This window comes from Colletotrichum spaethianum (genome assembly GCF_022836535.1).
Source record: "Colletotrichum spaethianum MAFF 239500 DNA, contig04, whole genome shotgun sequence".
Classification (NCBI taxonomy): domain Eukaryota; kingdom Fungi; phylum Ascomycota; class Sordariomycetes; order Glomerellales; family Glomerellaceae; genus Colletotrichum; species Colletotrichum spaethianum.
This window is the reverse complement of record NW_026054774.1, coordinates 962,664-974,487: the sequence shown is the minus strand read 5'-3', so window position 1 is coordinate 974,487 and position 11,824 is coordinate 962,664. Positions and strand designations below refer to the sequence as shown.

Genomic DNA, 11,824 nt, shown 5'->3' with positions numbered 1-11,824 from the left:
TGGGAATGCGCAATGTACTGAAGACCTAAAGCCGCAACGAAGCTGTTGTTCTTTCTGGACTACATGCCACCAAAAGGGTTTCCAGCGACTGCTATGAGTGAGCGTAGGTGGAATAGGGGACCTCGTGATAGATGATAAGCAAGATAATAACGGCGGCTGTAAAGGGGGATATGAGAAGGCTGATATTCCCGCAACGACAGAAGGAAAACACGGTTCACGTTTGTGCAGCAAAAAAGAAAAGAGAAAGATCGTTGCAAGCGTCCCACCACCGGAAGGTGCTCCTTCCCTCACGGCCGTCTCATTCATGCCCAGCGCATCTCACCTCTCACCCACGCGCAGTAAGACACAAACAGATGTGAAAAATACTCGTATCAGGCATCTCTTCACCAGAGAGCTAAGTAAGGTAGGAAGAACTGAAAAACAAGTCAGCAGAACAAAACGCCTAAAAGTTCGGTCAATCGATCCGACCCCCGCGGGCATCGACCCGAGTCCTATGAAAGCCCCACCCCCTAGGGGAATTATTCTACCAGTGTTTATCCGCTCGGCTACCGCGTCCCGGGGCGTCCCCCAATTTCATCCTTCTCTGGAGGGGAGGTTGGTGATAAAGGTAGAGACGGCGTGGTTGAGGCCTGTTGCTGCCTGGCGCGAGGCTGGGTGCGGATGTTGGGATGAAAGGGTGCGCGGGTAGGGCAGGGGGCTCGACTATTGCCGTGGAAAGACTGAAGCTTAGGGATACGGAGACGGACTGGGTATGTTCATGGGAGTCGAGGTGAGAACAGGCAGTCTTTCTGTAAAGATAGCCATGGCACAGCGGGCTGGAGCCGCCAGACGACGCCATGAGCCAAAGTCATAGAGAGAGGAGGGCAAGACGTGAGCATCAGAGTTTACCATTGCCTAACGGGTTGTTCAGGTTAACTGCGTATGCTCTCAGAGACCTCTCCAAAGTCCCGAACTCTCGTTTCAATACTTTCAGACGATTCGGACTTGGGGCTGCATGGATTTCAAGGTCGTGATATTATGGCCTCCTGGGTAGTATCTACCGGCTCTGGCTGCCTGATTCTTTCTTTTTGTGTCTTTAATGTCTTTTCGGTGTTTTGTTTAGAGTGTCGTCGCATCTGCTACGAACTGGCGGGCTGAAGGATGTTGCGCTTGAGATGACCGCATCGTATAGGCGGCAGCCTGCACTCTACTCCCTCAATCTCATTTGGGAAGAGCACCGGTTATCAAGGTAGAACTGAGATTTTCCGGCCAGTGTGAAGTTGGGATGATCAATGATGCCGAGAGCAACCGGAGTTCTGTCTTTTAATGCCTAGCTCCCTTTTGGCATTGTCCTTGTCCTCGCCGTTGGGGCGAGCACCAATGGCAGAAATCCAGACAGACATGGGCCCTAACAACGGCGGCCTTGTTCAGAATAACACAGAGGCTTGCGGGAAGATGAATTCATTTTGCTGGACATTTTTCTTGCTGGCCAGGCGACGCATCCAGTATCCGTTGAGAGGAAAGCAGTCGCATCGATTGCACCGAGTCTGGCGAGATGATGCTTGTGAGAAATACCGGACAGCATCATGTCATCCTAATAGATCAAGCCTACAGTAGTTGTTTTGTACATATTCTATTTGTCTATGGTTTCAGTCGCATGATAATGCGGGCATTGCGTTACATATAATATACACTGACGTATCTATGCCGATCAAGCATGGTCATCCTTGATGCCCCAGCTGCCGACCAGCGCCATCGCCTTGTCATCGCCCTTGGCGAGACGGTCGTCCTGCAGAGTGTCCGCCAGGCACTGCCACGGGTCGCGGCTGCCTCCCCACTTCAGGAGATTCTCCTTGAGCCGCTCGCCGTTGGCTCGGTCGAGCGCCTTGCCGTCCGCACCCGCGCGGAACACCACACGCCAGACCCGCTCGGCCAGAACGCGGTCGAAAACGTAGCTGTAGTAGGTGCTGCCGTATCCGTGCAAGTGACCGAAGAATCCCTGCCAGCACGTGCCGGGAGGGTCGGGGCCGCCCTGGGAGTATTGTCTCTGCAGGTTGTGGTAGACTTGGGTAGAGTCGAAGGACGAGTCGGCGACCTCAGGAGCGTGATAAGACTGGTCAAGGAGGGACAGGAGAATCTGGTTCTCGGTGTCGATGCCCTCAAAACGCTTCGCTAGACGGATTCTCTCGGCGACCATCTGATAGGGCAGAGGCTCGTCCGTTTTCCAGTGCCTTGCGAAGAGTCCCAACACTGATGGGTCGGCTGCAAAGTGCTCCATCAGCGTGGACGGGAGCTCGGCAAAGTCGGTCGCGCATCGCGTGCCCGAAACGTTCTGAAGCTTGGTGCGAGCCAAGATAGAGTGAATGGCATGCCCCATCTCATGGAAGAGCGTCTCAACCTGGTAGTATGAAAGAAGTGCTGGTGCGGAGCTGCCAGCGTCATGCTTGGGGAAGTCGCAAACAAGTGCAATGGTAGGCAACTGCATTAGTACACCATCCTGCTGCGAGCTCTCCATACCATCGTTGGCAGCTTGCTCAGGTCTCTCGAACTTGGGCATGTCGGAAGTGGCATTGTGCAAGTCTTCGGCAGCCTCTTGGACTTCGTACGGAGCGATAGCTCGGGAGCAGCGCACTGTGAAGTGGGCAGGGTTTGGCGACTTGTCTTCTCTGAAAAACAGGTCGCAGTACAGGACGGCAATCAGCTCGCCGGTATCCGTGACAACATCAAGTCGTCGTACATCCTCGTGCCAGGTCTCGCCCGGCTGGGACTCTCTAGGCTTGAACTGGATGCCGTAGAGACGGGTAAACAACCTTGACATGCCCTGCATGACGGTTCCAATTGAGAAGAAAGAGGGGAGATGATCAGGATGGCGGACTGGAAGCCTCATTTCAGACCGTACGCCATCCATTAGGAAATCCTTGTCCCAGGGGTTGACTTGAGTAGCCGTGGCGTCCAGTCGGGTCTGCTTCAACTTCAGGAGATCCGCCATTTCCTCCTGGACGATAGGGGTGTTGTACTTTTGCAGCGCCTGAAGAAACTGCATCACGGCGCCCGGGGACTTTGCCATCATCCTATCTTTCAGAGAAAGGTGAGCATAGCTAGAGAAGCCCGCAAGGTTCGCCAGCTCGGATCGAAGCTTAAGCATCGTCTCCAGCAGACGAACTGTCTGCTTGGAGGCGGTGCGCATCGCAGTGAACACCTCCTTCCGCGTTCCCTCGTCCTTGACGCTACGAAGCGCGGCCTGAGCTTCAGGTCCAGTGGTGGGGAGGCGCAACTTGCCCCTCATAGTGAGCGCACGAGCAATTCCAGGATACAGCCCGTAGAAACTCGACGAAGGGAGAACGATTTCCCTCTTTGCAGGCGCCATGTCCGAGACAAACATGGAACCAACCTCACTGATCTGCTGCGAGAGGTCGACGAAACGGTCCCGCTCCTGTTGCGGCAGGTCGACAGCCGACTTGGTGAAGTCCAGCTTGAGAATCTCCGCAACAGTCCTCTCCTCTTCCGACCATGCCGCAACGACGTCGGGCAGTCCCATGGCTTTCACCAACTGGTCGCTCAGTCCGGTCATCGTATTCAGCTGGTTCATGTACTGGTAAACCATGGACCAAGCCCCGGCAGCTGCTTGTTGGAATCGAGGGTCTGGATGCGTCATCCTGACAAAGTCAGAGAGGTCAAGGACTCGGCAGAGTAGGTCGCTGAGGCGGTCAAGATCCTTGACGACGGCCTGGTATTCGGATATACTCGACGCATGAAGGACACGATGGACGATCTTCTGCGCCTTCTCCAAGCTTCTGCGGGCGAAGACGTAAAAGCCATTCGGGCTGGTGAGGTAACGGTTCTTGAATAGGCCGACACTGGGCCCAGCCGCCTTGAAGGCCTTGGCGACCCGGTCGGGAGAGTCGAACAGCTCGCGCAGGATTGCATCGTCGGTGTTTCTACCCGGGGGTGAGTGGTCGGCGGTGATGCTCGAGGGTGCGGCACCGGAGACGGCAGACATCCATCGACGCTGCTGGCCTCGGGAAGCTTGCCGAACACATTGGGTGCAGACCCAAAGGCCGCGGCTTGGAGATTTGAACATTATGAGCAATTCGTCGACGTGGCGACCATCACTGCAGGTCCGGGTGAGGATCTAGTAAAAACAAGCAGCAAGACAAAGCGAGGGCGTTGGTAGAAATGGCCAAGGACCGCAGCTGGAGAAACACGTAGGGAGAAATACTGGGAATAAGATAATAACCAATGCATAGCCGGGATGTCATCCGGACTTGAGGATGGGACTTTTTTGTGCAAGGGTGTGTGTGTGTGCAAGTGCATAATCGAATTCCCGAGCTCCGGAAATAGCCGCAGCGTGGGCCTGGCATTGGCTACTTGCAAGTTGCTTGTGCATCATTACATTACAACCAAATAATTCTCGCGAGACCAAGACCCAATTCCCTCAATCGACCAATTGAGCGGACCATGGCTGCTAGAGTGTTGCTACAACGGGTAAACACCTCTTGCCAATTCTTTTTCGTCTGATTCGATTGCTGACATGGAACGGATAGCGCGCCGCGCCGTTGGCAGCGACGGTTATGCTGGGAGGATTCGCCCTGGCCCCCGAACTGCCTACGCTGAAGCTCCCGAGAGCAGCCAGGTACGTCTGGAGTCGTCCAAAGCCACTGATGAGTCCAGAACGCTAACCTGCACGCAGTCCAAGAAGCCCATCTACGACGACCCGGAGCTCCCCGCGACGAGCGGGACTCTCCCTCCTCCGATCCCCCGGGCCGAGCAGCCTCCTCCGTCCGAAGAACCCAAGACCCGAGGACCTACTCCCACCGACCGTCTCGCCGTCCAGATCGGCAAGGCGCGCCTGGCCCTCTACCAGTACGCCGTCGGCGCCGAGGATGCCGTCAACCGGACGATGGACAAGGCCTTCAATCTCGAGCAGTCCTTCACCAGCACGATCGCATCCCTCGCTCCCCCCCGTGAGAGCGGCGAGAAGCTGATGCCCGGAGCCATCTACGTCCTCGTCGCCGCCATGGCTGGCAGCATCGTCACGCGCAACCGCAGTATCGTTCTGCGCGCCACTGCCCCTCTGGCCCTCGGCATCACCGCCGGCTGGACCGTCCTGCCCATCACCATGGGTAACGTCTCCAACCTTGCGTGGAAGTACGAGCAGCGGTTCCCCGTCGTCGCCCAGGGCCACCTCAAGCTCCGCGAGAGCATCGAGAATAGCTGGCGGATGGCGAGACTCCACAGCGAGATTGGTGTACGATATGTCGATGAGAAGGTCACGGATGCCCGGGAAACCGTTGAGGACTGGGTGAAGAAGGGCAAATAAAAGAAGGGTGGGACTGTATCATAGAAGCGAATAGAGTCGCTGCACACGGTTCCTTTGTAATTCACACATTTCATCAGCTTGAGGCCGGTTTGTTTCAAGCAAGTTGCTCAGTCTTGATGACTTGTACTATTGTGTGAAAGCTATGTGGGGAGTGCCATCTATCGCTCATTCCTTTTATTTGGTTTGCCCGCCAAAACGGACCAATGTGTCGCTATGCTTTGTTCTAATCAACCCGAACGCCTGTGTACCTATGCAAACCACCCTCATCGTGAGGTTTCAAGTCCCGTGGCTCATGTCTGGAGGGCGGCAGCAGTGGACTGAACCGGCTGGGCTGGCGGGACTTCCGACGGAGCGTTGACGCCCCGTTGAGACTTATTGCGAGGGGCCTGGTTGGCACGGCTCTCGGCCATTTTGCCACCAGCTGCCATGGCGCTTGGGTTGCTCTTCTTTCCGCCCTTGTTTAGCCCCTTTTCCGGATCAACGCCCTTGTTCAAGTCTGTCTGTTGAGCGAGCTCCACGAGGTCCTCGAGCCCGAGGGCGCGGCACATCTGGGTATAGCTCTTGCACTGGTTCATCTTCTGATACATCGCACTCTTGCCCGGCACAATCTGACACAACAGATACTTGGTGTTGCCGTACTTGTTGTCGACTTCCAGAGCATACTTGACATAAGTCGCCGCGATTTCCTCCCAGGTGGCGAGACCTCCGTCAACTTTTGACCTGAAGCAACTTGAGTTCGACTCCGCGGCGGTTGCAATCATGGCGCCATCGACACCGTATTCCTTGATCAAGTCCACTGCGTGATCTCGGCTTTCAACGTCGCCATTCATGATGCAAGCAACGCCAGCTTCGTGACAGACTTGCGCAACCATGCGGAGTTGTTCACGGATCGCTCGCTCTCTGGGTCTCATAGGAGTCGTTCGGCAGTGAATGGTGAGGCCAGTAATGCCGGTGGCGCAAAGCTTCCGCACGAGAGCCTCTGTCTGTTCTGGGGTATCAAGGAGGCGAATCTTGACGCTGATGCCGATCTCGAACTCCGGCATAATGTTTGCGACCAAAGCCTCCAAGATCGCACAAAGCTTATCAGGTGTCTTCAGAAGAGCCGCTCCCATTCCGCCGCTGATGCTAAAGGGCTTGGGACAGCCAGCATTGACGTCGATACCGGCTACATCCGCTGCGACGAGTCTGGCCGCTTGCACTGCCAAGTCCGGGTCGGCGGTTCCAATCTGAAAGATCAGCTTGCCCGCCTCTTTCTCCGGGTGTGTACTGAAGACCATGGCCTCGGGTATGGTCTTTGGGGGGTTCTTCTGCCCGAAGGAGGGGATCTTGGTCCAGTCGATCGTCTTCGTAACAGGATTCACTCTGCGAGTGGTGCCGATCATGGCCTTATCAACGGTTTCGGGGCCTAAGAGACTTGTCAATGAAAGTTTAGTACCGCTGGCTGTCTTAAACTTACCCCATACCAAGTCTGCGCCATAGTGCAGAGCCAGGAGGCGAGAAGGAAGTTCACCGGAGCGGACCATCGGCGCAAGAACGATCTTGCCCCTATAGTCGACCCCACGGCGGGGGATAGGCACTTTCTTGATTTCTGAACCCATGGTCTTGAGCAGCGTGCGAAGGGACATGACAAGGAAGGAGCGTGAAGTTACATAGCTTTCGACAAAAGGAACGGAAGTATTCGGCGCAATCCGATGGTTGACTCTTCGGCGATGCCCTGACGGGGTTAGAGTATGGAGAAAAGTACGGTATCTTATCGATAAGCATTTATCGGAGATTTACCGTTGATTTCGGTCCATGCATCTAACGTAAAACTACTACCTAACACTTCCGTACCCTCGTTCAACATGTCTTGGGAAGATCAATATCAATCACCCACGGATAGTGAAGTGCTGCCTCGCCTGGCGCACCCTGTATTGCGGCATTGACAAACAGCGTTTGACTCTCGTGGCCAAGCGGGTTGCGGTCACCCTGGCAGTGACTAATGTTGCAGCACTTGACGGCAGAACTTTGCTTCACAAATTGTCTTTTGCGTGCCTTTTCCTCTTTCGAATCGGTCGACAATGATTTGAAGTCACGCAAGGCTGCTATGACAGAGGATTCCTTAACACCATGCTCGCCTGTGCCCGTTGGATGTTCGGGCAAAACCCCGTTCCATGTCACTAGTTTGGCGCCCCAGCCTTCATGGATGTGGCCACAGCAATGCAATCGAGGCTGGACACGGGCAATGGCCCCGAGTAGGTATGGACAGCCTGCCTTGGGGTTAGCCTTTGAGTGGTCCAGCATACCCAACGCCGGGCCATGCGTAATAGCAATATCGGTCCCCTTCTCGATGGCAAAATTGTGGCCGTCTTCAACCCGATATTGGAAACCCCAGAACCCTCCAGCAGCGGGTGTGCGAGGGCTTGCGTACACCTTCAGGCGAGTACCGTTGGCTAAATCGAAGGTATGCGTTCCTTCTTCGAGCAGGACTATGCCTGTGTCCCTAACCTCCGCAAATAAACGGCGAGAATCGCCAGGATTCCCATACTTTGCCGTATAGTTTTTGTCCAGATCTGGTTTGGCACGCCGTGCCTCATCAATCTTCCTCTGGAACTGGGGTGTGTCTAAAGTAAAGTCATGATTGCCGGGAACAACCAACTTGAGGGGCGCTTTAATGCAACTCAAGTCTTTGATCAGATTTCGATATTCTTTGAGTTTGGACTCATTTGTAAGATCACCACAATGGATGGCGACGTCTGCCTCGTGCTTGTAACCAAGCCGAAGGCCATGGGTGTCTGAAATGATGAAGACTCGAGTTTTGATGAAGTCCTCTCGAGTAGACATTGCGCTGCTGAAGGTCTGCAAAACAGATGTAGTGGTTGGGCCGACCGGAGTTGATTCTTGCGACTACGAATGCTTTTTCGGAGGCTCCCAACGTTTGGAGCAGTAGGAGCCTGAACGTGAGAAAGAGAGCCGGCTTCAAGACGAATCTGACGGTAACAGAGCTAGGATACAGGATGTTTTATGAATGCAATCGACGAAGTGTAATGTGGTGGACAATCTCTGTTTCTTTGAAACAACCATGCCCCAGCTACTCACTAGGACCAACCATGGCAGGTTGACATAATAATAACCTCACATTCTGAGGCAATGGGAACTTTGGTCAAGTGCTACGACCACGCAATGAACACCCCAACTTCCTCAAGATGAAAGCTGATCGGTCCAACCTTTGGAGGGGTAAAGGAGGGGCAAAAGAGCAGGGGGTGGTCTCGACGAGCTCCAGCCACGGTGAGGCTAGTGAAGAAATTTTCCAAAGTCATTGCGCTGTCGGAAGGTTGCCAGGTTGCTGCCGCGACAAGACAGACAGACTGAGAGCTTCTCCCGGTTTCTCCCTGGCCCCGTACCAACCCAGCAGAAACCACTTGTCAAATGCAGCTCCGATAGCCGCGAGTACCTCGTCAACCTCAAGCTCGAGAGGCCCATACCGTCGACAGCTGCAGACCGGCTACGGCTACCTCGCTACTAGCGCACTCTCGCACTCTCTCTGCAATTGAACCTCGGATGAAAAGACTGTTTGACATAGTAGTCTCCTCGCCGCAACTCGCCCTGCTGAAGACCTCCCCTATTGTGTGCTAACCTTAAACACTACACCCATCCCTATTAATCCCCTTCTTCTCTCTTCTCAGCCAGATACTCCTCCGGCCCAGCGCAGGTCACTGAGTACACACACATGCCGCTCCTACGAGGGATTAAGCTGCAGCTCCTCTCGAAGCCAACTGTCAGCCCATTCGCTACCCCCGTAACCGTACAGCGACTGCCTTCCACCGCCCGCCGCGCACTCAGTTTTCGCGTGCCTTCCGCCCGACCCAGTACCGTTTCCACCCTCACTCGTCGACCCCCGATTCAGGCCCCGTCCCGGGCCAATCACTCAGCAACCCTGGCGGCACACACCAAGCTAACGCCCGGGTCTCCTACCCCTCCCCCTCCATCCCTCCTTGCATCATCCGCCAACGGCACCCCTCCTCGCCCATCACAAACTGCGACCGCCCCCGGTATTAAATCCAAAATTCCCTCCCAAAGAACCGCGCAGATTGCCCGTCACTTCTCTACCATCTCAAAGGATTCTGACCCAAGTTTCCATCACGCACCGCCCGCAATGGCCTCCCCTTACTCCCTCCGCAAGGTTGGTGCTCCCAACACCTTGGAGCACCGTGTCTACATCGAGAAGGATGGCGTTCCCGTCTCCCCCTTCCACGACATCCCCCTTTACGCCAACCAGGAGCAGACCATCCTGAACATGGTTGTTGAGATCCCCCGCTGGACCAACGCCAAGCTCGAGGTAAGTATCATCTTTCCCCTCTCCAATGCCTCGTCTCGGTGCAGTGTTTTGCTGGCACCCGCAGACGCCAAATTGACAAAGTGGCGCTGACCGACACTTCAACGACAGATCTCCAAGGAGGAGCTCCTCAACCCCATCAAGCAGGACATCAAGAAGGGCAAGCTTCGCTACGTCCGCAACTGCTTCCCCCACAAGGGCTACCTCTGGAACTACGGTGCCTTCCCCCAGGTACGATTGACCGCTAAATGACATCCTTGTGCTCGGAAACAACTCAGCTGACCTCGCGCTCCAGACCTGGGAGGACCCCAACGCCATCCACCCCGAGACCAAGGCCAAGGGTGACAACGACCCTCTCGATGTCTGCGAGATCGGTGAGCTTGTTGGCTACACCGGCCAGGTCAAGCAGGTCAAGGTCCTTGGTGTCATGGCCCTGCTCGACGAGGAGGAGACCGACTGGAAGGTCATTGTTATTGACGTGAACGACCCCTTGGCCCCCAAGCTCAACGACGTCGAGGACGTCGAGCGCCACCTGCCCGGTCTCCTGCGCGCCACCAACGAGTGGTTCCGCATCTACAAGATTCCCGACGGAAAGCCCGAGAACCAGTTCGCCTTCACCGGCGAGTGCAAGAACAAGAGGTTGGTCTTCAGCCGCACGGGACTCGCTCTGATCAAACAGCTAACAGATGCCGCAGCTACGCCATGGACGTCGTCCGCGAGTGCGCCGAGGCTTGGGAGAGACTCATCACCGGCAAGACCCAGGCCGGCAGCGTGTCCACGTAAGTCATCACGCCATTTCTTGGCAAGGCCCTCGAGCTGTTGCTAACCAACTTCACCACAGCGCCAACACCACCGTCAGCCAGTCCCCCGCCCGCATCGGCTCTGACCAGCTCCCTCCTCTGCCTCCTAACCAGGACCTCCCCGCCGAGAAGATTGACGCTTCCATTGACAAGTGGTTCTTCATCAGCGGTGCCTCCGCATAAGGGAGCCCCTCTCTTGTGTTGACGAAAATGGTAGTGAAGGTGGATGCTTTAGCCAGAAAGGGCTCAGACGTTTACGATGTCGCTTTGTTAGTAGATGCTATTGAACACAAGGTCGAAGCTCGATGGCCGAAAGGCATCAACTAGAAATACCAAAAAGTTAAAAGTACCGTAAAACACAGTTGCATCATTTAGACAACCTTGCGTTAGCCGTGATTTGCTTGGAATTTCCACGTGCGCATTTATCCGTATTCATTGCCGTATATTGCAACCAGACAGCATCAGCATAGCTCTTCTATCCTTTCTCCTACATATACAACGTCTTGGAGCTCCCAACGATAGTCAATCGAGATTCCGTGGGGATATCGTTCCCATCCCAAATAAACGCCGGTACCCGTACATGCAATGCCATAATAATACAAGGACATCTCATCCGCCTTTGCTCTCGTTCTTTCTCTAGTCGGTCAAATCGGCCTGCTTCTGCAGACCACGGGAGTGTCTGTCAACCTCCTCAATGATGTTCTTGATGCCCATCTTCTCGCAGTCAATGCTCATCTCCTTGCCGTCCTCTGCACAACAAAAGTTAGCCAACATTGCGCCTTATTCTTGTTTTCCAGTTGCGGGGATAGGGCCGCAAAAAGAGTATGGGCGAGTCGTCACGTACTGAACTTGACAAACAACGACGAGGGCTCCGTCGACGTCCGCGGTAGCAGGACCGTCTTGATCGACATGCCGGACGCGCGCGCCGTGGGCGGGATGTTGGAGAGGAACAGCCGCGCCGACTTGGCCCTTGGCGAGAAGGGGTTGAACTTGGTGGTGACCTCGGTCATGAACTTTGTAATCATTTTGGTGGTTAGGTGGCTGCGCGAGCTCGGGGCTTTTGGCAGGTCAATGGGACTTGTGATCGGTTCTGGGGTATTCCTCGTCGGTGAGGTTCGTTGTGGGCGGGCTTGGGTGACGGGGGCTCGCACGGGGGGTTCGTGATTTGAAGTACGGCCTTCTGAGGGTGGTTCAACGAAGCTGTCGCCAAAAATTTGGGTCGCGTGGCTCGTGTTGCGTCGTTCGGGAGGACGGGAGCTTGGACGCCGTGCGTGTGTGGCTTGACAACCCCCGGCAAACAGTGTGGCGTTTTCTTGCATATCGACTAAACGGGGTTCCAACACTTGATCCCGCGTCATTTCGTCACCGCGAAAGGCCAGCTTTACGGATACCTCACTACCTGCCTGCACA

At 55.2% G+C, this 11,824-nt stretch overlaps 6 protein-coding genes across 6 annotated transcripts; 2 read left to right on the top strand and 4 right to left on the bottom strand.

Moving 5' to 3' along the window:
• Nucleotides 1–1,690: 1,690 nt before the first annotated feature.
• Nucleotides 1,691–4,060, bottom strand: ColSpa_02294 (mitochondrial intermediate peptidase; the record flags this gene model as incomplete). Its single annotated transcript, XM_049268506.1, has 1 exon — nucleotides 1,691–4,060. One exon carries the CDS (start codon nucleotides 4,058–4,060, stop codon nucleotides 1,691–1,693), a length of 2,370 nt encoding a protein of 789 aa, XP_049124463.1.
• Nucleotides 4,061–4,510: 450 nt separating this feature from the next.
• Nucleotides 4,511–5,299, top strand: ColSpa_02293 (MICOS subunit MIC26; the record flags this gene model as incomplete). The annotated part of the gene is made up of 2 exons (XM_049268505.1): nucleotides 4,511–4,612; nucleotides 4,670–5,299. The coding sequence occupies 2 exons, from the start codon at nucleotides 4,511–4,513 to the stop codon at nucleotides 5,297–5,299; spliced, it is 732 nt and encodes a 243-aa protein (XP_049124462.1).
• A 290-nt stretch (nucleotides 5,300–5,589) lies between these two features.
• Nucleotides 5,590–6,924, bottom strand: ColSpa_02292 (tRNA-dihydrouridine(20a/20b) synthase [NAD(P)+]; the record flags this gene model as incomplete). Its single annotated transcript, XM_049268504.1, has 2 exons — nucleotides 5,590–6,704; nucleotides 6,756–6,924. The coding sequence occupies 2 exons, from the start codon at nucleotides 6,922–6,924 to the stop codon at nucleotides 5,590–5,592; spliced, it is 1,284 nt and encodes a 427-aa protein (XP_049124461.1).
• Nucleotides 6,925–7,138: 214 nt separating this feature from the next.
• Nucleotides 7,139–8,122, bottom strand: ColSpa_02291 (metallophosphoesterase domain-containing protein 1; the record flags this gene model as incomplete). The annotated part of the gene is made up of 1 exon (XM_049268503.1): nucleotides 7,139–8,122. One exon carries the CDS (start codon nucleotides 8,120–8,122, stop codon nucleotides 7,139–7,141), a length of 984 nt encoding a protein of 327 aa, XP_049124460.1.
• A 1,312-nt stretch (nucleotides 8,123–9,434) lies between these two features.
• Nucleotides 9,435–10,597, top strand: ColSpa_02290 (inorganic pyrophosphatase; the record flags this gene model as incomplete). The annotated part of the gene is made up of 5 exons (XM_049268502.1): nucleotides 9,435–9,617; nucleotides 9,726–9,845; nucleotides 9,910–10,253; nucleotides 10,301–10,393; nucleotides 10,456–10,597. The coding sequence occupies 5 exons, from the start codon at nucleotides 9,435–9,437 to the stop codon at nucleotides 10,595–10,597; spliced, it is 882 nt and encodes a 293-aa protein (XP_049124459.1).
• A 453-nt stretch (nucleotides 10,598–11,050) lies between these two features.
• Nucleotides 11,051–11,439, bottom strand: ColSpa_02289 (54S ribosomal protein L44, mitochondrial; the record flags this gene model as incomplete). Its single annotated transcript, XM_049268501.1, has 2 exons — nucleotides 11,051–11,163; nucleotides 11,259–11,439. The coding sequence occupies 2 exons, from the start codon at nucleotides 11,437–11,439 to the stop codon at nucleotides 11,051–11,053; spliced, it is 294 nt and encodes a 97-aa protein (XP_049124458.1).
• Nucleotides 11,440–11,824: the final 385 nt, after the last annotated feature.